Source organism: Salvia hispanica, chromosome 1, assembly GCF_029641045.1.
Source record: "Salvia hispanica isolate PSC_SH4W2 chromosome 1, Shi_PSC_v1, whole genome shotgun sequence".
NCBI lineage: Eukaryota > Viridiplantae > Streptophyta > Magnoliopsida > Lamiales > Lamiaceae > Salvia > Salvia hispanica.
Window position 1 is genome coordinate 8117770 of NC_142692.1, and position 27855 is coordinate 8145624.

The 27855-nt window shown below is 35.6% G+C and overlaps 3 protein-coding genes across 3 annotated transcripts; 1 reads left to right on the plus strand and 2 right to left on the minus strand.

Annotated features, from left to right (window-relative positions):
• Positions 1-391: 391 nt before the first annotated feature.
• On the minus strand, positions 392-3631 carry LOC125222283 (NAD(P)-binding Rossmann-fold superfamily protein). The gene is made up of 7 exons (XM_048124806.2): positions 3368-3631; positions 2788-2890; positions 2614-2702; positions 2404-2459; positions 1837-1983; positions 911-1036; positions 392-823 (listed from the first exon to the last, which is right to left on the minus strand). The coding sequence occupies exons 1-7, from the start codon at positions 3481-3483 to the stop codon at positions 543-545; spliced, it is 918 nt and encodes a 305-aa protein (XP_047980763.1). The 5' UTR covers positions 3484-3631; the 3' UTR covers positions 392-542.
• Positions 3632-17765: 14134 nt separating this feature from the next.
• On the plus strand, positions 17766-19383 carry LOC125199467 (NAC domain-containing protein 2-like). The gene is made up of 3 exons (XM_048126039.2): positions 17766-18067; positions 18162-18439; positions 18668-19383. The coding sequence occupies exons 1-3, from the start codon at positions 17905-17907 to the stop codon at positions 19079-19081; spliced, it is 855 nt and encodes a 284-aa protein (XP_047981996.1). The 5' UTR covers positions 17766-17904; the 3' UTR covers positions 19082-19383.
• A 3050-nt stretch (positions 19384-22433) lies between these two features.
• On the minus strand, positions 22434-27585 carry LOC125221346 (uncharacterized). Its single transcript, XM_089059466.1, has 5 exons — positions 27051-27585; positions 26078-26979; positions 24684-26010; positions 24141-24617; positions 22434-23998 (listed from the first exon to the last, which is right to left on the minus strand). Exons 1-5 carry the CDS (start codon positions 27583-27585, stop codon positions 22434-22436), a joined length of 4806 nt encoding a protein of 1601 aa, XP_088915592.1.
• Positions 27586-27855: the final 270 nt, after the last annotated feature.

The window sequence follows — 27855 nt, forward strand, 5'->3', positions numbered from 1 at the left end:
TTCACTCTGTACCAGAAATTATTGATTAGAATGACTTGGTTAGAAAAAATCATACCGTTAACTTACCAGCATCTTCTTATAAGGTAGTATTATACCATATCAAAAAATATGGAAAATTAATTAGCTTTTCTGGTACGGTAAATATGGTAATACCGGTATTTAGTTCAAACAAATAGCTGAAGAGGTTGTAGTCTTGTAGATTATCTAGGAAACGAGATGCATTAATTGAAAATTATGAAGATAGATTACATATAACAGGATAGTATATAATAGTAACTGTTTAGGTTAGAATACAAAAAAAATATTTAAAAAAAATTTAAGATAAAATTGTGAGGAGCAGCAAGTTTTGTCTATCCTACTTAATAGTTAAGTGTATATCAAACTTTAAATATGAATCAGAAAATTCTAGCTATGGATTGATTGCTAAATTCTTAGCGAAACCTTAATACATCAGTCATCACAGCTATCATTCTTAAGTTGAGTTTATTGCATGATGCAATGTACAAGACCTCAAGTCTTGCAAGGTTTCTACAAAAAACATTTCAGACCTTTGCTGCTGCTGCAGCTTCCTTGATTTGCTCGATGGTGAAAACGCCGAAGAAATCATCATCAGAGACGGCATTTACTACCGCGAACGCAACGTCGTCTACACTGACAGGGGGAGCCAACAGTAGATCAGAGGCAGGCAGAGAGTTCAAAGGTCTGGTAAAATTCTGTACAGCGTTGAGAAGTTTCTCCACTGGCTCCCCAACTAAGTCCAGGGGAATCTCGAGACCATCGACCTTTCGTTTCCCATATATGAACCCCGGTCTGAAAACAACGCCTGCCCAAGTTCCATCATAGACCATCAATGTTGTATTGTCCAAACTGATGTGATAAATAATACTAGTAAAGGAGTGTCTGCAAGTACCTGAAGCTGGATACTTGGACAGAACCTCGGATTCAGCTTTCCTTTTCCCAGTGAAGTAACCGTTCGATAGTAGAAAGGATGGCAAATTGTAATCATGAACCGAGATCAATATGAACTTGGGAATACCTGTGTCAAGATGAAAGTAAACTGATCAATATTGATGGCAGGTAAACTGAAAACGTCTTTCTTGACTTGCTAATATGCCAATTGGATATATCTTCTTAAGTTTAGTTCGCTAGGAAATGAGAACATTAAAAAAGAGAGAAAGAAAAACGAGCAAGCAGACTCATGGTGACTTCCCGAGTAGACTTAGTATGGATTTTTTGGGATAAGCATATTGACAACTAAATAAATATGAACAAATAAGCTGATTGAATGAACTCAAACCACCAGACAATGTGACACAGCACAGGCATAATCAAGGCCATGACAGAATAATAGAGTGATAATATATGAATCATAATACAGTCAAGATAAAGCATTTGGGTTGATTAATATATTAGCATGCCTTTGAAGTTTGATGACGGTGGTCCTAAACTTAGTTAGCTCAGTAAGCAGAGAAGATAGATTGTATGCTACCATTGTCCAGACAATCGCAATCAGCTCGGAATAAACAGCACAGATATTAACGTGATGTCGACTCAGCAAAGACATGTTCCCAGTACCCGTCATATAACATTAAACTTTTGGTTATTGTTTTCATAATGCACTCTCATGCCAGGGGTGCTCTACTTACAAAAGGCAAAGGGATAGGTAATGGTGCACTCATAATGGAAAAACAATATAAATACACATCCACATTGAAATACAAAGGAATGAGAAATTCCACACAACTTCTCAAGCACAATAGAAATTACACCAGTCTCTCTATAAGCTACCATGTTTAGTTGGATAAAAATCATAATATGAAAGGCACAAATACTCACCAAACTCTTTAGCAGCATTTACTGCTACTATATTAGCCTCGCCGTTGATCCTTTGCATCTGTTCCTCGCTGCCAAAACCTCCAAGTGTTGAAACAACTGTAGTAGCACCTGGAAGCACTTCATCCCAATTTGCATAAAAAACATCTCCTGAAAATCAACAATCATCTTCATTGCTTAGTTGGAAGATTGTGAGAGGTCAGTAATCTGTTACTACGCCGTATTAGGTTTTATTAGGATACAAAAAAACACAAATATGCGCATAGAAGAGAAAGAGGTATTGTGGCAAAAAATCATCCATGGAGAAATGGAGATACAATCGTTGATTATTTTTGTTGTGTTGTCGCATTTATAGTTATTCAATTCTGGTTCTAATCAAGTCCTTGTTTTTGTTGATTCAATGATCCTTGGCTGAGAGTTTGAAGGGATTATGAAACTTTGAAAACATAATCATTTAAAGATCACTATATCTATCACACGCGCATAATTGACATTTGAATGATCAAACTGTACTCAATATCAGTCGAAGCCGCATAAGAGAGAAAAAACAAAAAAAAAAAAAGAACCTGCCTGTCAGCCAAGTGACCTGATCTACCCATGCATCCGAGTAAGATGGTCGGCCTGACCTGTTAACAAATAGAGTTCATAATTTATCAGTGGATACCATCCAGAGGAACTTATAACTTTAAATTTGTTCCATTAACATAATTTTATATGAGAATCCATAGGACTTTACTGCCACATGAGAGAGAAAACATTATTCAAGCAACAATCTTGCACCTGCTAAGACTAATGACCTCGATACCCTTTGATACTGCAGCTTTGCATATTGCTGAACCCACAAAGCCACTGCCACCTAAAACTACAACCTGGTCACCAAACAACTGATGATTAGCTCACGAATCTACATAAGCTCCATGTAACAAATGATCAACATAAATCTTGACAACGTACTCGCTCAGTCTTAACATCAGCAACAACATCAATAGTACCGACATTCGAATCCTCTCTAATGCCAGAGCCAGAGTAACTGCACCTTATACCAACCCTGTGTGATCTATGAAAGAAGAATAGATCTTTAAAACAGTGAAAAATAGTTGAAATCGAGATAACTCACTCCTCACCACCCTCTTCTCAATAGTGCAACCAATTCAAAGGAAACTACAATTACTTATCATTACAACAAACAATGACTATAACTACAATATCATTAAGCTGTTACAAAGGTCTTCATGGTAAAAGAAAAAAAATAAATTCCACTAATTCGTAGCAGAGCTTTAAAATCATAATTCTGAAGCAGCTCATAGAAACAATTTTATACTTCCAATACGAAGCATTCCACATATAAGAGTATAGCAAAATATCTAGTAAACTACTGAGTATTCAAATCAATTTACCTAATTTCTGAAAGCTCAAAATTAGGCATTTTAAGTTAACTCATCCCATGTAAACACATAATTTAGCCACCAATCTTAGCCCCAAATTTAAACAAACAAACTATTGAGCTATACTCATACAACTCGAGAATACCTACCGGCGGTAAGAGAAGCCAACGAAATGGGGGTTGGCGGAAAAGGGGGAAAATAGAGGTGTAGTCGATTGCGAAGTAGCTGCGGAAATGGAGGAGGCGATGCAGGAAATTGACGCCATCTCTACCAAGCCGAATTGCGTCTGAAATTATCCCCCTTTTATGCTGATGCAGTTGAATGAATTTGTCGTGACCGATCAATCACCAGATTTTGAGAGGAAGTAGCTTCATGGGAAATTGGGGAGAGGAGTTGCTCGCTTCTGTGCTAACTCACACTCATCAATTTTTTAATTATTTATTCAAGATTTTATTTTTATTTTTATTTTTATGGACACCCTAATTCTGGTAGTTTTTATTCTAACTTTTTCTTTTCTATATTTTCAAGTAGATATTTTTGTTGAATTTAAATCGAAATGGTGCTACAAATATGGAGTATCAAATTTCTATATTTTCAAGTTGACAAATATTTTGTTTATTTTTTATATTAAAATATTATAATGTTCTTTGTGAAGGGTTGTTTAAAAATACTCATTTTCATAGTAATTGTTTCTATATGAAATGATGCAGTAGTAATTTTCTTAGTTCTTTATGCTCAACTTCAGAATTTTGAATAAACGCATACTATGGAAAAATTTAATTTGTGTCCTTCCTAAATCTGAATCGATTTTTTCAATGTATACATTTATCATTTTAGGTTATAATAGAGAGTTAACCTCAGAAATTTTTAGTACTAAAAGATGAATTGAACAAAATTAAATGCATAGTCCTCACAACACAAAATATAATAACCGGGCGCATGAAACAGCCCAAAGTAAACAATAGTGCTAATTGGGCCTGGGTTGAGTTTAATACATTAAAAATAATTACTCCTATCCCAAGTTATTTAAATGTTTATTCTAAGTTTAGAATTAAGAAAATTATGTAATCCATATTGTATTAAATTATGTAGGATAGAAAATATTGCTAAATTTTATATTTCTTAACAATTATTTTTTGTTTGGTTGGTTGGATTTTTTTAAATTTTACTACAAATTTAAATATTATAAGTGGTTAGTTAAAATTTTATGTGATAAATAACGTTACTAATAGTAATATGTTCGATATTTATTTTAATCATTTAATTATTGTACATTGTTAAGTGATGTACGCATGGTTTTTTTATGCATTGTTATTATTATTTGTAGTATTATTTGCATTAATTCAAATGAAAATTTGACTGTCATCAAGAATAAACAATGAAATTAAAAAGTACAGCAAATTGCTTAGTTATTAGAATCTACATGGTCAATACTAGCATTAAATGGATCCAGCGACTTTGAACTTATTGTAACACCATAAATTATTTAAAATTCTGATGCAGAATGATGATATGTTCAATCACATAGTAGTATTATGCAACATGTTGCTTATTTTAAAAACGTGTTTCATTAGCCTTTCTACGGCATATATTAATATTAAAACTAATTGCACTTACTATAATATTTATGGTTACGTTATTATCATTTGGTAGCATAGATTATTTATATCGAAAGCCTATGATTAAGGACGGACCCGATATAATAAACTTTCGTACTATAGATAAATCATGTAGATATTACCGATTCATGCGTGGCCATTACCAACCAAACCTAATAAAAAAAATAGAAAGAAATTTTAATGGAGATGACTAACAAACATGAATATCGTCCATGGATAACAAGAAATTTCATCTAAAAATAATTACTCGGGCTGGAGTTTATTCAAAATGTTTGTGTGAAATGATATTGTCGTTTATAACTACTCGAAACGATATTACTTACTACTCCTACCTTTTTCCGTCTGATTAGTCCATCTAGACTACCTGATGAAATACATATGATTCAATTTCGCATGAGTCATCAATTTTAGGAAATCCAAACACAATCAAATTTATGATTATTACAACAAAGTTTTAAGTTCATTAGAAAATCGAAAAATCTGGTCACAGTTCATGATATTAGCAATAAAAAACAGTAATAGTATTTAGAGTGAACTATAAAAATGGTCCCTGGACTATGGGTTTATCTCGCCCATAGTCTATGGACTTTAAAAATATCGCCAGTAGTCCCTGGACTAAGGGTTTATCTCGAAATTGGTCCTTTTGAATTTTTTTGGTACGAAAATGCCCTTCTAAGGGGTTTTGGGGATTTGGGCAATTTGATCTTTTTACACTTTTAACATTTTAAATATGATATTATTTCAGTTATGTACTAAATTTGATATTATTTCAAAATAATCATTCTTCCTCCCTTTTGTCATCCTTCACTTTGTTTCTTTATTTCAATATTATATTTAATTTTACAAAATTTTAAATTTTAATTTTTAAATATCAATAAATTTTTTTAATTACAAAAATTATTAAATAAAAAAATTAATAGTCATAATCAATATTTGAAAGTGTATAATATTTAAAATTTAATCAATATGACAATGACTTAGTTTTAATCAATATTTAATAGCTTTAATCATAAATATATTATATAACACGATTTATTCTGAAATAAATATGCATCTAATGTAAGACTAATATAATTTTTATTTATTAATTTGAAAACAATCAAAATTTACTAGTAATTTTCAACAAAAATACTCATATATAAAATTTTTAGTAGGATCAAATTTTTAGTCAACTTCATAATATTCAATCACAAGCAATTATAACAACCGAACGAAGGCTAAATAGAATAGCAATTATTTTTCCATCATGATTAATATTATTTGTGTATACTTCTTCAATTCAGCTGAATATTATATTAAATAACAAAAATTAATAGTTTTAATCAATATTTATAGTGTCCATGAATTAATAGTTTAATTAAAAATTTTATTGATATTTAAAAATCAAAATTTAAAATTTAATTTTATAAAATTAAATATAATATTGATATAAAAAAACAAAGTGAAGGATGACAAAATGGAAGAAGAATGATAATTTTGAAATAATATCAAATTTAGTACATAACTGAAATAATATCAAATTTAAAATGTTAAAAGTGCAAAAAGACCAAATTGCCCAAAACCCTCAAACCCCCCAAAAGGGCATTTTCGTACCAAAAAAAAAGCCAAAAGGACCAATTTCGAGATAAACCCTTAGTCCAGGGACTACTGGCGATATTTTTAAAGTCCAGAGACTATGGGCGAGATAAACCCATAGTCCAGGGATCATTTTTGAAGTTCACTCTAGTATTTATTAATTGAGGGAACATCTTTTTTGTTCCACGAACTTTGCCAAAGTATCATTTTAGGTCCGTGAACTTTGAAAATATCATTTCAGGTCCATCAACTATGAGTTAATATCATTTGAAGTACTTTTTTACTATTTCCAAGTTTTTTTGGACAAAAATATCCTTGATACCTTAAAGGGTATATAGTTTTAATAAACTTATCCTATACTCATATTTTTTTATAAATGTCTTTACTATATATTTTTGATGAATTTTCTAAATATAATTTGACCTTCAATATTATCACTTAATTTTGTGACATGCAAGAAAAGATCCTTATTCAATTTTTTATTATTGAAGAAAAGTTCTTTATTCTATTTTAAAATTCTTTAATATAAAAAATTGAAGAAAAGCAATTTTACTTGCATGTCACATAATTAAATGATAATATTGAAGGTCAAATTATATTTAGAAAATTTATCAAAAATATATTGTAAAGATATTTATAAAAAATATGAGTATATGATAAGTTTATTAAAAATATATATCCTTTAAGTTATCGAGGGTATTTTCGTCCTATAAAACTTGGAAGTAGTAAAAAAGTACTTCAAATGATATTAACTCATAGTTGATGGACCTGAAATAATATTTTCAAAGTTCACGGACTTAAAATGATACTTTGGCAAAGTTCGTAGACTAAAAAAGATGTTCTCTCTTATTAATTTACCTAATCCTATCCAATTAAACCGACCAATACTATGAATCAAAACGAAAGATTCAATGCGCGCACCTCCTCTCCCATTGTCCATCCTCTTTTCTCGTCATAACCCTCCGTCGCATCCCCCTTCCCCCTCCTGACTCCTCCACCGCCGCCTTCTTCGAGCTCACCGTGCCCGAGCACGCCGGGAGTCCAGCTCATGAATTAATTGTGGATTTAACATTTGCATCAAGATTTAAGCATAGCTTTTGGTGCTACCTTATTCCTTGATTTCATTTTCATTTCCATGTTGGAAGTGACCACTAAATTGATTTGACTCTACGATTGCAAATTGATTGATAAATCCAGCTTGCACGCAACACATGATGTTCATTTATCTAAGTTTTCATTGCTATCTTCCTCATAAAAGATTTTTCTTTTTTTTGCACATTTAGTAATTTTATATCACGTTGTACGTAAGCTACACAGTTACATCATTATAGCAAATACATCGTGTTTATTAACACAATTTTAGTTACAACGTGATTTTATAAATGCTGCTATAATAACAATAGTACACCACAAATTCGATGTAAATATATATGTAAAAAAATCCACAAATAGTATTCATTTATATCGATAAGAAGATTTTTTTTAAATCCACAAATAATCAATTTACGACTTAAGCACTATCTGTGATGAATATATTTAGAGCATCTCCAATGGTACTTCGGCCAGAAATCGGCCAGCAGTTCCTCCCCTGCCACGTCAGCAGCACTAAAAATCCACCTGCCACATCAGATTTAGGCCAGCCGCAATAAAAATAATTCAAAAAATACTATATTTACGGAATTAAAATTACGATTAAAATACGGAATTAAATTTACGAGACATATACGGGAAAATTCATTAATTGCATTTAAAAAGGTTCATAGATAAAAAAAAGAGGGAACATCTTTTTTAGTCCACGAACTTTGCCAAAGTATCATTTTAGGTCCGTGAACTTTGAAAATATCATTTCAGGTCCATCAACTATGGGTTAATATCATTTGAAGTACTTTTTTACTATTTCCAAGTTTTTCTGGACGAAAATACCCTCGATACCTTAAAGGGTATATATTTTTTATAAATATCTTTACAATATATTTTTGATGAATTTTCTAAATATAATTTGACCTTCAATATTATCACTTAATTATGTGACATGCAAGTAAAATTGCTTCTTCAATTTTTATATTAAAGAATTTTAAAATTGAATAAAAAACTTTTCTTTAATAATAAAAAATTTAATAAGGATCTTTTCTTGCATATCACTTAATTACAAAATTAAGTGATAATATTGAAGGTCAAATTATATTTTGAAAATTCATCAAAAATATATAGTAAAGATATTTATAAAAAAATATGAGTATAGGATAAGTTTATTAAAAATATATACCCTTTAAGGTATCAAGGGTATTTTTGTCCAAAAAAACTTGGAAATAGTTAAAAAGTACTCCAAATGATATTAACCCATAGTTGATGGACCTGAAATGATATTTTCAAAGTTCACGGACCTAAAATGATACTTTGGCAAAGTTCGTAGACCAAAAAAGATGTTCCCTCTAAAAAAAATTACATTAAAAAAGGTACATAATAAAGAAAAAAAAAACTATCGCCGTGCAATCCTCCGTGCCCACAACTCTTCAATTATATCCTTTTGGAGTTGAATATGAGCATCCACTTGACGCATGTTGGCAAATTCCTTGAGGCGGTCGGCTTCATCGAGAGGTACCCCACGTCGTACACTATGGGTGGCCGTTCTGTGGCTTGGACCGACTTCATCATCATTGGCCCAACTAGTCAGTTGTACGCCTTCGTCTTCGACGATCATGTTGTGCAGGATAATGCAGGCGTACATTATCTCGGAAACGCATCCGATATCCCACAAACGCGTTGGACCCTTAATTGCCGTCCATCGAGACTGGAGCACACCAAATGCGCGCTCCACGTCCTTGCGCGCCGACTCCTGTCGTTCCGCAAAGTAGGCCTTCCTTTCATCACTTGTTTGCCTGATCGTCTTCACAAAGACCGGCCACCGAGGGTATATCCCATCCGCCAAGTAGTAGCACATATCATGCCGGTTGCCGTTGGCCACAAATGAGACGGCTGGACCGACGCCCTGGCACTTCTCGTTGAAGAGGGGAGACGAGTTCAGGACGTTGAGGTCGTTGTTCAACCCGGCTACCCCAAAATACGCATGCCAGATCCACAGCCGGTAATCAGCTACGGCCTCGAGGATTATCGTGGGATTCTTTGACTTGCAGCTGGTCGTGTAGGCCCCCTTCCAGCCAGTCGGACAGTTCTTCCACTCCCAATGCATACAATCTATGATGCCTAACATCCCGGGGAACCCATGCTTCTCCCCGTGCATCTGCATCAAATTCTGACAATCTTCGGGAGTAGGGCTTCGAAGGTACTGCTCACCGAAAACGTTTATCACGCCTCCACAGAAATCCTTCAGACATTCCAGGGCCGTCGACTCACCGATGTGGAGGTACTCATCCCACATGTCTGCCGCGCCTCCGTAGGCCAACTGCCTGATTGCCGCCGTGCACTTTTGAATAGGGGTGTGGCCGGGTCTGCCAGCCGCATCGTGCCTAAAGCGGAAACACAGATATCGACGCTCTAATGCGCCAACGATGCGCATAAACAACTCCCTGCGCATTCTAAAACGCCACCGGAACATGTTGGCGGGAAACCGCGGGTTCTCTGAAAAGTAGTCGTCGTACAGCCGCTGATGTGCAGCGGCGTGATCCCGATCAATCACTGCTCGGCGGTGGATAACCCGTGGAGGGCGAGGTATCGCCTGCTGTTCCACCATACGCATGTACCGCTCCATCTCGCGGTTCATGTAGGCATTCATAGCCTCGTTCATCCTCCGTTCGTACTCCTCAGCATCCCCACCACCACCACCACTTCCACCACAGCTACCACCCGCGCTACTCATCGCTCGATGATGCTCTTGTACAGAAAGTTAGAGAGAGAGAAAACTCGTTAAAACAAGTGGTGCAAATGAAAATGAAACGAAAATCGCGTTTATATAGGTTTTTTTTTTTAAAAAAAAAAACAAAAATCGCCGCTGGCCGATCGCTAGCCGATCGGGCCGCCACAATGGCGGCTAGCCGATCGGCCAGCGCATCGGCTAGCGCCGAGCGATCGGCCAGCCCACACCGGTCCGCTCGCCGATTTCGCGCTGACCGCCTCCAATGGTTCGGCTAGCCGATCGGCCAGCGCAAAAAATCGGCTAGCCGGTCGCTAGCCGACCATTGGAGATGGTCTTATACCTATCTACATATACCTATCTACATAAGTCATCAAGAGTTGAAATTAATTTGTTGATCTAAAATTGATCGTGGGATGTTTTGACCTTTATCCTAATTCAATATTTTGTGAACCTGATCAGTTTATTTTTATTCACGCGCACGCAAAAAATAGACATCTAACTAGGACTAAAATAGTGTTAGGTAAGCTTATAATTGCATCAAAATATGGATAAGAACAAATTAATTGCAACAAGATTTTGTAATTTCGTCGTTAATTTATTGTGTATATCTAGTTTATTCTTATTAGTACAACCCGCAACAAAAAATATGTGGTAGAATGTAATTCAAAATATGATTTATAGTTGTACACATTAATAGAAAGGTTAAATACACATAGTATTACTTATCTCATATCAAAATATTACACATAGAAGTATTGAATAAACATAAGTAGATGTGGTTGAGATTTTTTAGAAGTATTCAAATTCTAAAAGATGCAAGATAAATCAGAAATGACTTTTTTCCTTAATTTTATAAGTAATTAATTCTATTTGTTATTTATTAAATTTGTTTTTTGTGATTAGTCATATTATTGTTGTATAGATTTATTTCTAGCTAAAAATTAAAATGTTTCAATTAAGATGACGGCTGGAAATTATCCAAACGTGAGAATTGCACATCTCAATCACAATGACTTTGAAGCAAATGGCAATAAATGATTTAAAAGGCTAATTAGCACGAATTCATTTCACCTAGACAACCAGCTCGATATAGTAATAAAGTAGAGGTGTAGACATACCTACCCTTATCCTTAAAAGTTAAACCATAGTTAATTACTAATTATACTATGTTTAGTGGGATGATTATGATCATGCCCACCGTTCATACTTGTCAACACCTAATATAGTCATTTAAATCTATTTATTAAAAGTAGTACTCGGCCTATTAACCATTGGTTGAGTTTTGGTAATTATGGATAATCTAATTTATTTTTTATCGGTTGAAAAGTTGCGGCTGCTTTTTGAGAGTCAAGAAACACGTGACTCTGAAAATAACGACAAAATAGGCTTACCTGGACTTTATTCGGAAAATAAAAGGTTTATGTGAATAAAATTATTACTTACAATAGAAAAGGAGGGGACTATTCGATATTCATTGAAACTAATCACCTTATTTAAAAAATCATGTTAAGTTGAAAAATAAGTGAAAATCCGTGTATTAATTGAAACTAATCACCCTATTTATATGTATAAAAAATAATCAATACGCCTAGTTCGGAAGGTATGGATTATAATCAATTCGATCGTTATTTTACATTATCACTAATCGGTAAGCGACCAATTATATTGCTAGGGAATATTCAAGGAATCATCTGAACATGATTAGAATCAGTAATGTAGACTATTCATTGTCATATCCTAATTATAATATTCATTGTCAATATCCAAAAGTGACGCAATACAAATTCATTGTCAAGTTTATCAAAAAACTCATTTCCTCTACGAGAAAGAAATAAATAAAAACTTAGCTTATGATATTTTACAATATAAAGTAAATTAGTAGGAGTACATAATTTAGTAAAATAGCGGGGAAAAAAATAAATGTAAGCACCAACAACGTTGAACGCTAAGAAACATGCGTGTTCAAGTTACACTAGATGTGCAGATATGAGCAGATATGCGTGTAATTTTTGGAGTTAATATATTTGGTTGTTCAGGTTACTCCATTAATTTCTTTGAAGCCCGCTGATAATATATGAGCCTGCACTGTTCAAGTGAAGAATGCGCCTAATTCAAAACAGCCGAATGAGCTGCTATTTATTTCTTGCCTTGGAATTCGGATCCAGATTTATGCCAAAGATTACCCTTTTGCTCCTGATATTTGAAAATCACCCCCAAAATTGATATAGCTCCTCATTTGCAAGTGCTTTCACAGAAAAACGCACGCCAATCCTAGATCTCCGATTCGCCTCATTCAAATCAATGGCGGGATATAATTTTGAGAAAGGCAATTTAGACAACATACCGTGTGGGGTGCATCAAATAAACGCAAATAAATAAATGAAAATTCCATTTACTGACTTATCTCTGACTTATTTTTTTTTGACAAAAATAAAATATTTAATCACTATTATCTTGTTCAATCGTCTATTTTACTCTCTTTTATCTCTCTCATACTTTATTCCTTTCTTCTATTTTATTTTATTTTCATTTAATCCATTCAATATAATTTCTTAATCTTCGTGTTTAAAAGTTTGGCCTCAACTTGGTTGGTAGGAAATGAAGTACTCCCTCCGTCCCATCTCGTGTGATGATTTCTTTTCGGCACGAGAATTAAGAAAATGATATGTATTGAGTTGAAGTGGAGAGAGTAAAGTATGAGAGAGAAAAAAGTAAGAGAAATAAAGAAAGAATAAAGTAAGAGAGCGGGAATAAAATAAGAGATGCTTGAAGTTTTGTTTTTAGCTAAAAAAAAATTAATCACTTGAGGTGAGACAACCCAAAATGAAAAATTGATCACTTAAGGTGGGACGGAGATAGTACTATTTATGAAGTACTAAAATTTTACTAAAATAAGGAAGGTTACATAATCAAAAATGCAGATAGGGAATGAGTGTATTTATAGATGAAAAATAAGAATAAAAACAAAGATGTATAGTAACAAATGGGAGAATGTCGCAGGAAGGCGAATAATTATTAGTAGGAGTATAATCTAATTTCTAATTATTATTTCATCAATTACCTAACAGGCTCCTATTGGACAGTAAATCGGTGTGATCTTACATGCCCGAGTGGCAGGGAGAGCCTAGTCGGCGTACGTGCTCTTCGATAGCCGTTGTTTATGCCCTAAAAGGCTAAAACGTTTATGATTACACACTGCATTCCAGAGTCAAAACCAAATTGAATCACAATGTCAATTTCTGTATTAAATTAGACTGACCTATACTGGTATAAATATAATGTACAATTTGACTAAGATAAAATTTTGAGAAAATTGTATTGATGATGGATATCAACAGTTTAACTAACATTTGCACGCGTGAATAATTATAAACCAACCCCCACGTGCTCTTTTCCGTTCATTTTTATGTTTAGAATCCACAATTTTGTCATGAAAAAGTTACTACTAAAATGGCTCTTGTGTCATGGCCATTGAGTTAAATGAATCAAATTAGGTGATTTTGTCTAAATTGAAACATAAAAAAACAGAAGTACATTGCAAATATGTCATACAACATGAATTTTTGTTATGAATTACTAAATGCAGTCAATACTACTACATTAAAAAAGTTGCATTGTGCCTTCTAAGTTATACTCCCTCAAAAGCATATCTCCACAGTGTTATATTATTACCAAAATATACTTATTAAAGATGGATAATAAAGAATATAGTAGTACTATGATTTATCTATACATTAATGTAAATTTCATCTTATTGTTCACGTTTAATTGTTCTTAGCCAATTAAATACAATTTGAAAAAAAACATATATACAATTAACGGAGTGGAGTATGTGAAAAGATCTTAGCTCTGGATGGAAAACAAAGACAAGAAAAATCACATGAAGAAGAGCATCAAGGCGGCTGCAACTTGAGCTAAGTCAAACTGAAATTTGACAACCAATTAAAATTTTCTAGATATTTTATTGAAATAGATTGGTAATATTGGAATTTTCCTTCAATCACATGGACAAAATCTCGCCGATGATATTGTTATCAAATTATGATAATCAATCCAGGTTTAAATTAATCAATTGGGTGGGGCATGCTTCAGTCACACACACATAACATAAGTGATATTAGTATATTCTTTTTCATATCAGACTATTTTTAACAACTCGATCTAATGAAACAAAAAATACTCCCTCCATCCCGAATTAATTGTCACTCTTTAACTGGACACGGGTTTTAAGAAATGTAAAAAAAAAGTTGGTTGAAAAAATTAATGGAACGTGAGACCCACTCTTTTATATTGATTTTATAATAAAATATGATCAGTAAGCTGAGTTAGTGGAATATGAGACCTACTTACCATTTATGGTAAAAATAAAGTGCAGCAATTATTGAGGGACAAATTAAAATGAAAATGAGTGACCATTGCTGAGGGACTAAGGAGGAGAAATTAAAGAACTACGAAAAACTATCTAGTTAATCAAAACGATGCTATTGTTGCCGCTCAAATGTCGAACCATATTTTTTTTTTAAATAGTACTCCATTAATTAGTGGATATCACATTTTTTCACAATATTCACTAGTGCAATATGGAGTATATCACTTTAGACACACACAATAATCTTTCAAAAAGTATTATAACAAAATAACATTCTCAAAATATTGTCAATTTTTGTTTTCGAATTCAGAATAACCGTCAATTCATCCAAGTACTAAAAATGATTCCTAGTTTATAATTTAATATAGATATGGGAAGGCTTAAGTGGGAGCGGCGCCGCCCACAAAGCGGGCGTTTCTGGTGATGGTTTGTCAATATGTGGATGACGACTATAAATTAGTGGGCCACTTTTTCACAATTCAGTTCACTTCACTTGGATCATTATTATGAAGCTTCATGTGAATCTTCCTTCCACCACTTCAGCAACTTTGTCTTAACTACTTTCCTCTATATCTTTCAATTTTTTAATTTACGTGTCCACATGTTTTAAGCGGTGAAGGTCACAACTTCAAAAAGGTGTAACTGCTAAAAAGGGCAAATTATTGTTTTGTTTACAAGAATAAACATCTTTTCATTTCCTTTAGAGGACTAATACGGAAAATTATTGTTTTCTTTACAAGAATAAGTAAACATCTTTTTTCTTTTCTTTTACGGGATGCTTCATTACTTTTTGAATGACATGTACATTCGGTTTTGGGCAGAAGGACAAACGAAAATAAATAATTGCAACTTTATACCTACCAAAATACACTGTTTTGATAGTAGATAATAGATAATCTAATAATTACTGTACAAAATTAAGTTCGACCGAAATGCTTTTATTATTTAGGTGTTACGTTTGACGACTATAATTTTACTAGTAGGTCATCCAAAGGGCATGAAGCTTTTCTTTGGCTATTATTAACAAATTAATGTGTGCTTTGGATTTAAGAATCTTGTTGATTCGACTCGTATTATCTTTTCATATAATTAAAAAGAATTTTTAACTAATATGTAAAACTAAAACAACATTAATTATTCCCTTGACCGAACAAGTGTTACTACTTACTACTATTGGATCAAAGACTATTCACACAATTTTAGACTGGAAATAGTACATGTGATTATTTGGTTTGATGGTTTACTTGAAATTTCCATAGTCAACATCTTCATTAAATGATTTATTGCGTGATATATTACTGGTTATCTACTATACAACAGAATAGTACTAACCAAAATTATAGATGCATGTATCGAAATGCATATATATGATAGAATCCGAAATACGAAAAGGCATTTGAAAAATAATAGTTATGAAATTGGAAAATGAATAATTTAATTGGAATATATATAGTAGTACTTGGGTGTCACAGATATATATAAGTTATAAGTTATAACTATGCCCATCCTCCACAACCGTTTTGACTTAATTAAACATATCAAAATTATTATGTTATAATAATGTTATTATTGCATCATAAAAGTAATATGTACAGGGATAAGAAATATACAGATATCCAATTTGTAGATCGTGCATATATTATTCAATCTCATCAATTGATCTCAAGACTTAAGAATGGAGTACCATATACTGTATATACTACTAGTATCTCATTTTGTGCAAACTACAATAGCTGCTTTTTATTTTATCTCGAATAATACATTGCTATAGACACGTTAATGTTGATGTTCATGTTCATGTTCATGTTCATATTCATATTAATTATAAAAACAAAACGTGGCTACAATGATTAAAAACGTTGACAAAAAAATTATTTTTACCTTAACAAGAAATTTTAAGACTAAATTCACGAGTATAGATGTTGGTGGGTGTGAGTGTGATTACTCACAGAGTCACAGTTAATTTCAATTAGGACAATTCATATAAAAAATGTAGGTTTGGTTGCAAATTTATCGTAATTGAGCAATTCATCCCGATCAATAACAGCTTTAATCATAACTAATTATCGAGTTAAAGGGAAATTCCAGTACTATATATAATCTATCTCTGGTCATGTTATAACAGATTAAATAAAACAATAACCACATTTTATATCCTTATATAAAGAGCTAATTTATAATTTCTCTCTAAAATAACTAGTTTCAAGTCTACGACTCTACACAAAAAGTAGATACTCATTATCATTATCCAATAGATTAGTTGAGTCTTATTTTTATTGGAATGTCTCTAACTAAATGAGTTGTTTTGTAGTATTTTTTTAGCAAAATCGATCATTTTAATTTATTTTATTGCATTATCTCTTTAACCTTATTTATTATTTTTATAATATATTATATCTACTTTTAACTAACCAAACATCGATTTAATAACCCAGTGTTGAAAAGGAAGTGTACCAGATAGTTTGGAACAAAGAGATTCAGGCACCTTCTTGGGGATAGCTCCGAACACCCTCTTGCTCTTTTATTTCAATGCTAATTTCAAATATTCTCTCTATTCGTAATTAATAATTTTATTTTGTTTATATACTTTAAAATTTATTCAATTTTTATAGTAAGTTTATACATTTATAACTATATAATGATATTTTTATTTTAGAAAATGTGTCAATTACAGTATAAAAAAAAGGCAAAGAGAGTGGTAATAGTTAAATTACTATTTTTTCTATCTAATTTTGTTATACTTTATTCATCTTATATTAAAATTTGTGTGAGCTACTGATAAGATTATTGGTAATGGAAGTGTTTTTACTTATATTATATCCTTAAATAGTTTAATTTTTTAACATGTAGATCTCAATATATATTTATATGTAAGATAATCTAATATACATTTGGAAAAAGTGCAGGGGTTAAACAAGGGTCCAAACGCCACCGTTTGCATGACCCTCCAACGTGTCACCGCAACGCCGTTTCTCACAGCCAAAACCGTCCAAAACCCATTACGTAAGCAATGACAGAATCACACTATAGCTCAGACCCACCACTTTCTCGCTCGACACGTGTCCTCAATCAACCTTATCAACCACGTGTGTTCTAGAAAACCACGCCACGTACCCCCTCCATCCCCTATATATACCCCTCCCTCCATTTCGATCTAAGTTTCACAAAACCCCTCCTCTCTTCCTTCCCCTGCACTCTCTACAATTCCCCCAAATCAATTTCACACACAGATACCGAGAGAGAGAGAGAGAGAGAGTGAGAGAGAGAGAATTCGTATATTTATTAAATAATTTAAGTTATTCATAGGAAATGGCTGCGGTTAATTTGCAATTGCCGCCGGGATTCCGGTTCCACCCGACCGACGAGGAGCTCGTCCTGCACTACTTGTGCCGGAAATGTGCCTCTCAGTCGATCTCCGTTCCGATCATCGCCGAAATCGACCTCTACAAGTACGATCCCTGGGAATTACCAGGTACTGAGCTGCGATTCATGTAAATCTCTCCGATTTTGTTGATTTGTGGTGGATTCGTTTAGTTAATCGCCGCTGCATTGTTGATTGATTGTAGGTTTAGCTCTGTACGGTGAGAAGGAGTGGTATTTCTTCTCTCCTAGGGACCGGAAGTACCCTAACGGCTCGAGGCCGAACCGCGCCGCCGGCAGCGGTTACTGGAAGGCGACCGGCGCGGATAAGCCGATCTGTCAGCCGAAGTCGGTTGGAATTAAGAAGGCGCTGGTGTTCTACTCCGGCAAGGCGCCGAGAGGAGAAAAAACTAACTGGATTATGCACGAGTATCGCCTCGCCGACGTCGACCGCTCGGCTCGGAAGAAGAACAATAGCCTTAGGGTGGGTAGCTAGCTAGCTCCGACTGATTATTTCAATAAATTAATCCAATTGAATTAAGAAATCGGAATTGAATCAACCGATCAATTGATTGAATAATTGAATCAACCGATTAATTGATTGAATAATTTATTCAACCGATTATTCCTTCTTATCTCTTAAAAATCCGCGTTTAAACAAAAATGATTGGTGGTTCGTGTCAATCTGACGGTTGCGAATTGATCTTTACAGCTGGATGATTGGGTGCTTTGCCGCATATACAACAAAAAGGGCACGATCGAGCGTCGGCAGCAGCAGGCGAGCGTCGGCAGCCGAGAAATGGCGAGCGTGGTGACCTCGGAGGAGGACACTAAGCAGGGGATCCTGAAGTCGGTGCCGGAATCTTCGCCGGTGGTGTACGACGACTTCATGTACCTCGACCCCTCGGATTCGATGCCGCGGCTGCACACGGACTCGAGCTGCTCCGAGCACGTGCTGTCTCCGGAGGTGGAGAGCGCGCCTAAGCTATCGGAGTGGGAGAGAACGACGCTGGATTTCCCCTTCGGGTTCATGGACAGCGCGTTGATCGGGTCGCAGTTCCACGGGAATTATCCGATGGAGTCGGTGCACGACTTGTTCGCGCCATACATGAGCAAGCCGTTCTGAAGTGCGGGCAATGTGTTCGGACTACTAAATTTTTACTCGGGGCTAGGTCGCACGTGGCACAGGAGACTTGGGTCTATGAGTGTGCACGTGCGGGCGGGACAGGGTAATGAAGTTGTGATGTGATGGTGATTAGTGGGTAATTATGTTTGTATTACAGTGTAATATGGGTTGGTATAACAGAATGAAAAAGCATTAGTGAAATGGTATACTAATAGAGGGCATTTTGCTCTTATTTGCCAGTGGAAGTGTAATTACAAAAGGAAATTGGATTTCTATCTATGTAAATCCATTTTACTACTAAAGCTGTTACACCAGTGCTAATTTAGTATAGTACTATGTCAATTATAAGAAATTCAATTTCAAATTGTTATTGGGAATTTAACCAAACTTAATTTATGCTAGGAGTACTACATAACACTCATTACGTTCCATAGCAGTACTACATAACGCTCATTCAGTTCCATTCCATTCCACCAAATCGTTGTTCAGACTTGAGACTCTCCTTCCGTCGCTCTATTGTGTAGTTGAGATAGAGATAAAATAAGAAAATAAATTAAATAAGTGGAAGGAGTGTAAAATAGAATAGTATATTTAGTAGTAAATTGATTTTTCTCACAAGTAAAAGTGTGATTCAACTGCAGTAAAAGACTAAAGAGAATGTAATCCAAATAGTAATAACGAAGGAAGTAATATAGTGTTTTGAATTCTTTGATCTAAGATAATTCCCTACCATTACTTAAGATTTGGATTTATCTCATTATTTTCATTTTGGAGATTTCCCTCTATATATCACTATAATAATTAGTAGCAGTTTATTATTAGCATGAAAAGAGGGAGAAAATGGAAGCGAAGGGAATTCGATTCTTTTTCTAGGCTTGAATCAAATAAATTAAGAAATAAAAAATTGTTCTTTTTTCGATTCATTTTGCTTCTTTTGTCTTAGTTGAACAATTAATCCCTTAAAAACATTGAACACAATAAATACTAAAAATTTCAACGTAGAATTGTTCGGATAAGCATGGAGTCAATTTACTAAATGTAGCATATTTTTACACACTTGTCAACATACTCATTTTCCATTTCTTGTAGTGATGGAAAAGGGTGGTCCTAAAATTTAAGTCGAACTATTTGGCCCTAACCAACGTGTCTTCGGATGTGGGGTGGTCCTCCGGTGCACCTTCTACACAATTTCTTGAATTTCCTGGAATCATTCCTTAATATTTGGCACCTCCCTCTGGCTCTACTTACTTCGAGTCCCTTGTAGCAATATCTGCTCCCCCGTAACCAACTGCGCTAAGCCCCTGCGGGCAACTTCGAGTCCCTTCACCTTTATTTTTTATGGTGCTGGAATTTAGATTGTGTCGATGGGCTGGTTAATAGTTGTGGGGTATTTTTCGGTGTTTTACGTTGCAAGAAGAATCAGTTGAGAGATATTTTTCGAACATTATGCCGCAACATTGGCAATAGAAACAACTAGAGAGATGAGTAATGATAGAGAAATATATAATAGATGTTATTTAAAATATTATTGTAATATTATTTCAATAGTTTTCACACCTTTTTAATTATAGAACTTCGCTATAAAATTCAATGTAAATGACGAACATACAAATTTAAAATAAACAGTTTTTTTAGAAAACAAAATTTTAAAATTAAATTAATTGATATTAGTATAACCCTGATATATAGGGGAGTGATCAATTGCTAACTAATTAGCAATCCTACACTAAGACTAAATCTTAGCCATTAGATTAGAAGATCCAGTGGTTAAAATAATACCACATGGATTATATTTTTAATTAAGAAAATTAATAAATAAAATTAAAGGGTATTAATGTCAATTCCCTCTCATTAAAATCATCTTAAAACTTTAAATTTACGTAACTCTCTCGATTTAAATTATTTTTTCGCAAAAAATATATCAAATTAAAGATAATTTTATAAGGATTCCAACGAGATTTCAATTGCATATGTTCCGACGACGTTCGGATGATGAAATTTGATATTTTTTATTTTAGTTTTCGTAAATGTTGATAACCAGATTTTTATCAACAAATACATTAAAAAATCTCAATAAAACCATGTAAAAATCTCAATAAATATGTGTTGATATTTTCTTGTACTGGTGTTGATATTCTTATGTCATATTGTTGATATTTGTAATACACTATGTTGATATAAAAAAACATTCACACAAATTATCATATGATAACATAATGACAATATTACCCTTTTATTGATATTTTGTCTACTATTTATTGAGATTCGTAAGATTTAATCTCATCCACTCATTTTAAAATATAAGGATGAAGATTTGGTCTTAATTTTAGATTAGGGTGCTATAAGCATTAGATAATGACCCTATGATATATATTCATATAGATAAGTTGATTCAATCTCTTGACTCAGGAGTGCCTGAGGCCTAATGAATACCTATAAATTTAAGGGTTATTTGTCAGTACATTCTTAAACTTTCATAAATTTTGGTTTTGTGTATCAACTTTAAATCGACTTATAAGTTATCAAATTATTCATTGTTATGATTTTGCAACCAATGTATTGATTTGTTCTAATGTTACAATTAATCAAGATTTTGACGCTAACATACTTTGATACTTACGTAGCATTATCGGACATCAAACAAAACGCAGTCATATTTAAGGCAGCGAAACAAAATCGATTCTGCTAAATTAAATAATTTTATTTGTTTAATTAGGCTTTATATTAAGCCATATTATAGTGAAAATTTTGATAGGTTGCAAAATCAACAAATCAATAGTTTTGTATTTATATGTAAATTTTAAAACCCGTATTTTTTTTGGTAATGAAAGCGGGCAACGCCCGAACGAAACTACATACTACCGATCATAAGAAATTCCTAACCTATCATGTAATAACCAAATAGCAAGGCCTGTAGGCGGTTGTTCAAGAACATGCACTCCTCTCTCGAAATTGTATGCATGGTGTGACAAGAAATCTGCAGCAAAATTTCCTTGTCGATGCACATGTCTACTGATGCCGAATCAAACTCTAGCAATAAGCTGTCAATCTTTCCCACTATCGCACGACAGCTGACATTCACCTCAAATTTCCATGTAATCATAGCGACCGCTACAAGATTATCGCTCTCTACCTCCAACATTCTTATTCCCAGCGGTTTTGCAAATTCTAAACCATGAAAAATGCACCAAATTTCAGCAAGAAGAATAGAACAAACTCCTATGTTTGCGTCAAACCCTTGTCTCCACTGTCCAGAAACATCACGGAGAAGTCCACCTCCATATGCACGGCCGGTCCCCTTCTCTAAGGAAGCATCTGTGTTCAACTTCAACATGGTCGACAACGATGGTTGTCAGAAAACCGTCACTGGTTGTCTCGGCAAACGTTCACCCACTACAACAGCCATTCTCGCATCCTCCACATTCTTTGCCATAATTATAGTTTGTGATATAACGGTTTTCGGGCTCGATCTTTCATTATTCAAAACAAATGCACACCTGTTCTTCCAAACATTCCAGCACCCTACTCCAAAGATAGTGCACCATTTCACCCCACTTCCCGTTTGAAGTTTAGAGTTGATGTTGCGAATCATCCAGTCATTTAGGTGGAGGGAAGGATAAAAAAAACCCTCAAGATCACAAAACTGAAGTAGACCTTCCCAAGTTCTTCTCGCATCCAAACAATCACGAAGCATGTGGAGGCGGATCTCCGTGTACAAGCCACACATACCGCAGACATCATTGGTTGTTATATGCCTTCTCCTCCTTTCTTCATTAACTAGCACACCATTGTTCAAGAGCAGCCAAAAGAAGGTCTTAATTCGTTGTGGCCCATACCAATTCCAAATTCTCATCCACTGTAAGTAACTTATTGATTCATGCGCTCTCGTTTGACTGTCATATGCGATTTTAACTGTGAAGTCTCCTGTCGACGAAGGTTCCCAAAAAGCTACATCATCTTCTTCCATTGCGCTTGGAGGTGCGGTAGCAGCAATAATATGAGCTACCTTAGCTGGAATAAATCGCTCAAACATATCCCATGCCCAGCCTGAGCTATCAACGAAAAAATCCACTGTCTTGTACATTAGATAATCGGGTATGACACTCACTGCCACTTCTGATAGAGAGCTCCTCATGTTCGGCACCCAACGATGAATCCAAAACTTGACTTTTTTGCCTGATCCTATTGCCCACATAACATTTCTCCACATATCAGGCCAAGTGTTGCAAATTAAACGCCAAAGAGGAGTACATAAACTGGGAGCTATGGGGTCAAAACCTGAGTGAGGATCAAATTTATACTTAGAACAAAGAATGCTCCCCCGTAAAGAGTTTGCGTTGTTGAATATCTCCCAACAAACCTTCATACCAAAAGCATTATTCACCAAATGAAGATTTCTCAATCCTAACCCATCTTCTTCTCTTGGGCAGGTCACCACATCCCATGCCACCAAGCTCATACGATTTTTGTCTTCAGTTTTACCCCACACAAAACCTCGGATCACTTTCTCCATATCATCACATGTGCCTATCAGGATTCTTGCTGTCTGCATAACATAAATGGGCATTGTACTCAGCACTGATTGAGCTAAGGTGACCCTCCCTGCTAATGACATTCTACCGGCGGTCCAATTCGCTATTTTTCCATTCATTTTATCAACAATGTAAGCATATGTATTCTTATCCACCCTCATATGCAATAAGGGGACTCCTAAGTATTTACCCAAGCTCTCCACTTCACGCACTCCCAACAACTCTTTCAAGTTCCTTCGAGTTGCATTTTTCACATTTTTTGAGAAGGATATGGTAGTCTTTGTAGTACTAACTTTCATACCTGAGCTTGTACAAAACTTATCCAGTACATGTGCAATATTCTCGGCAGTGACTACATCAGCTTTCCCAAATAATAACAGATTATCTGCAAAAAAATAAATGAGATAAGAAAGGGCCATTCTTACAAATTTTGAAAGGTTTCCAGTCTCCTACTTCAACTGATTTTGCAATTCCATGAGCTAATCGTTCCATACAAAGAACAAAAAGGTAAGGAGAGAGCGGACAACCTTGCCTTAAACCCCGAGATGGTGTGAAGGAATCTGTTATATCCCCATTCCACATAATTTGCATAGTGCTTGTTGAAACACAAGTCATAATCACATCAATGAGAGCTTCCGGTAGACCAGCTTCATTCAAAGTATCATACAAAAATGCACAACTTACTCGGTCATACGCTTTTTCCAAGTCAACTTTTAAAGCCATCACTCCATGCTTTCCCTTCATAGATCGCATAGAATGAATTGCCTCTTGTGCAATCACAATATTGTCTGTTATATGTCTCCCAGCCACAAAGCTCGATTGCGTGGGTCCGACAATAACAGACATAAGCTTCTTCAATCTGGTAGCTATAGTTTTCGTGACCAACTTGTACACAACATTGCACAAAGAAATGGGCCTAAATTGAGAGAGCGACTTTGGTACCTTAGTTTTAGGAACAAGACAAATAATAGTTTGATTCATCCTTGCATTCATATCGCCTCCCTCTAAAATTCGGATAACCTCAGCACTAATATCACCACCTACAGTTTCTCAGTGCTTTTGATAAAAACCTGCTTGTATCCCATCAACTCTCGGCGCCTTCCAATGCTTCATTTCAAAGAGGGCAGCTCGGACATCCTCTGCCGTGTATTGTTTCCGTATCTCCTCTACCTGCAATGAACTGATTGAGGGAAACAAACTGCGATGGCCATATAAAGTTCGGTGTAGATTGTCTTCACTATATAAGTCATCATAAAAGGTCACAGTCATCGACTTAAGCTGACCTTGATCTTGAACCCAATCACCTTCTCCATTCTGAAGCATCTCTATCCTGATGTGTTTTCGACGTCTGATAGTTTGCAGGTGAAAAAAAGATGTATTTCGGTCTCCAAGATGAACCCATTCATTACGTGATTTTTTATGCCACAATGACTCTTCTCTCAACAGGATTTTGTCCAACTCATCTTTTAACTCTATCTCGAGAGCATTAAGGCTAGGGACACCTCTATGCTCGAGTACTCTCTGGATACCTGCAATACGAGCTAATAATTTTTGTTTTTGGCGAAAAATGTTGCCAAAAACCTCCTTATTCCACTTCTGTAATTTTTCTATGAAAGAATTGAGAGAATCCATAAAATCATGCCCTCTACCCCAATTATCTGTGACGAAATCGTTATACTTCTCATGAGACATCCAAGCTCTGATAAATCGAAACGGTCTAGCCACCATAGAGGGCGAGAAACTACAAAGATTTAAAAGTAGAGGTCTGTGATCAGATTGGTATCTTACAAGATGCGAGACCGATGCTTCTGGATAGGCAAACCGCCACTCAGAGCTACAAAGACCTTTGTCCAACCTTTCATGAAGAGTACCTCTCCTCCACGTAAAGCTCGGGCCCAAAAACCCAAGATCAATCAGCCCCGACGTCGTAAGCCACCTAACAAATTGTTGGCTAACCCCACTTCGATTCGCTGAGCCCCCCATTCTCTCTGAGCCTCGAGCAATAGAGTTAAAGTCTCCCAAGAGAACCCATGGCATCTCACTCGCAACTTGAATATCTGTTAATTGCTGCCAGAGTATGTCACGCCGGCTAGGAGAAGGGTGTCCATAGACTGCTGTAAACCTGAAATTCATATCTCTTTCGTCCCACACCCGACAGTGGATGAATTGATTTTTCGTGTCAAGAACCTCAATGTGCCAAAAGTCATCCCATAGCAGCCAAATACCTCCAGAGAACCCATTAGCCTCCATCCTGTGGGAGTTCGGATAACCAATCTTTCTAATAGTGTTGTCTGCATTCTTCCCACTAATACGAGGTTCAAGTAGCACTATAATATGTGGTTTATGCAGCTGAATCAAAGTCTGTAAGGCTCTTATAAAGAGAGCGCTCTTCGCCCCCTGACAATTCTATGATAAAATCATCATAAACTAATATACAAATTCAGTAAACACAAGTACTTCAAACCCGCTCCAGCGTGTCCATAGAACATCGTTCATCACGCTCATCAATAAAATACCCACCTTCCGACTCATTCCCGAACCCCTCTGTTGGGCTCCCATTCTCCTCCAACTCCATCACATCATTCTCATCGAATTCTCTCGTCTCCCGATCTGGGGGCCTACCAAAAGCTTGTGTCAAACGTTGCTCAACATTAGGGTCCGGTCCGTCCGCTTCAGGTTCTCTGGTGGAGCCTTTTCCACTTTTCTTTGAACCACACATGTCACCACGCATAACTGTGTGGCTTCTCGGGTCTAGCGTTGAGGGCTGCTTTGTAACTAACTCTTCATTTTGTTGCCTTTGCTTATACTCAATGAAATCCCCAATAGTAGACTTGGCAGGCTTAGAATTTTTCAAACTTTCTCCTCTCACTTGCCCTGACTTGCTAGCTCCATTTATCACTTGTTTCCCTTTGTTTTTCCTAAATGTCCATTGTCCATGCCCAATATTGGTATCACGAGCTGCCAGCGGCATAGGCATCAATGCCAAGCTCTCATCTCTATCATTCTCAAGCTCTAAATTTGCATCCTGAAGAATTTTGAATCGCGACCCTCCAGGCGGCATAATATTTTCCTTAATATTGTTTTCACTATTTCGGCGCATTTGTCTTTTTCGTTTCTCTACTATCATCCACGGCCCGTAAGTATCCTTTGGGACCTCCGTGGCAATTCCGCTCCCTTGGCTCAAATCCCCTTTCTCTTTATCCTTCGGCTTGCGGATACAGTTGACGTCTAAATGACCGTACATACCACAATATATGCAAAGCTCATTCAAGTTCTCATACTCCACCTTGAATTCCTCGCCATCAATCATGAATTTAGACACGAGCGGTTTCGTAAGATCACTGTTATCCTTGCGAACTTCCCCCTCTACAGATCACTAGTGTTGTAGTCGACTCGCATCACAGAGCCAACGCCCCCCCCCCCCCCCCCAATCGCACTGATCACACTTGAAGGATATAGGTGGAGGGGAAGCTCTGACACCCAAATCCAGACTGCCGTGGTCTGTGGGGAGCAATGATGCACCCGAAACGCCGTAGTCCAAGTTTGCACTTGGAGATAGCTTCCTGACACCATCCATGGCCCTTCTAGCGTCGCCTCTAAGTAGTCCTCCTCCGCTGCAAACTGTACCAGAAAATAACCACAACCCATATCCACTACTTTTGCTGCATTCATGTTCCACAATTGACTCAATTTTAGGCACAATGACTTGTATCCAATCAATCTCCCCAACAGATTCACTACGAATGAGAATTGCATATATTGGGCAAGTTTCTCCTTGAGCTTCGTTGACAAAGTCACTGCCGGAATTGGCCCTGTTCTATCAATCACAATATCACCGGGCACTACCTTCACTCCACCCCCAGTTGCAATCTCCTCCATCGTCACTTCCACACCTGTTCCGGCTATGAGTCGATCTCGATAGTCAGAGAGCGGTGCTTCTTCCCTATGTTTAACCTTCTTGGTTGCTCGCATTTCTTCGGTGGACTGCGGCGGCGGCGGCTACTCATCCTCGCGTGGATCACTAGGTTTTCCTGAAAGTTCGGTGCGCATCTTTTTTTAAAAATTTACAAAAAGAAAAAGAAAAAAAGAACCGGTATGCTTTGATGAAAGTTTATTATAATTTACAAACAAATACCCTCAAATTCAAATATGATTATATAATACTGTTGGCGCCAATGGACACATGACCCTGTGTGGCTTCAATCTTAATCTCAGATGCATACCGGTGACATAATATGTATT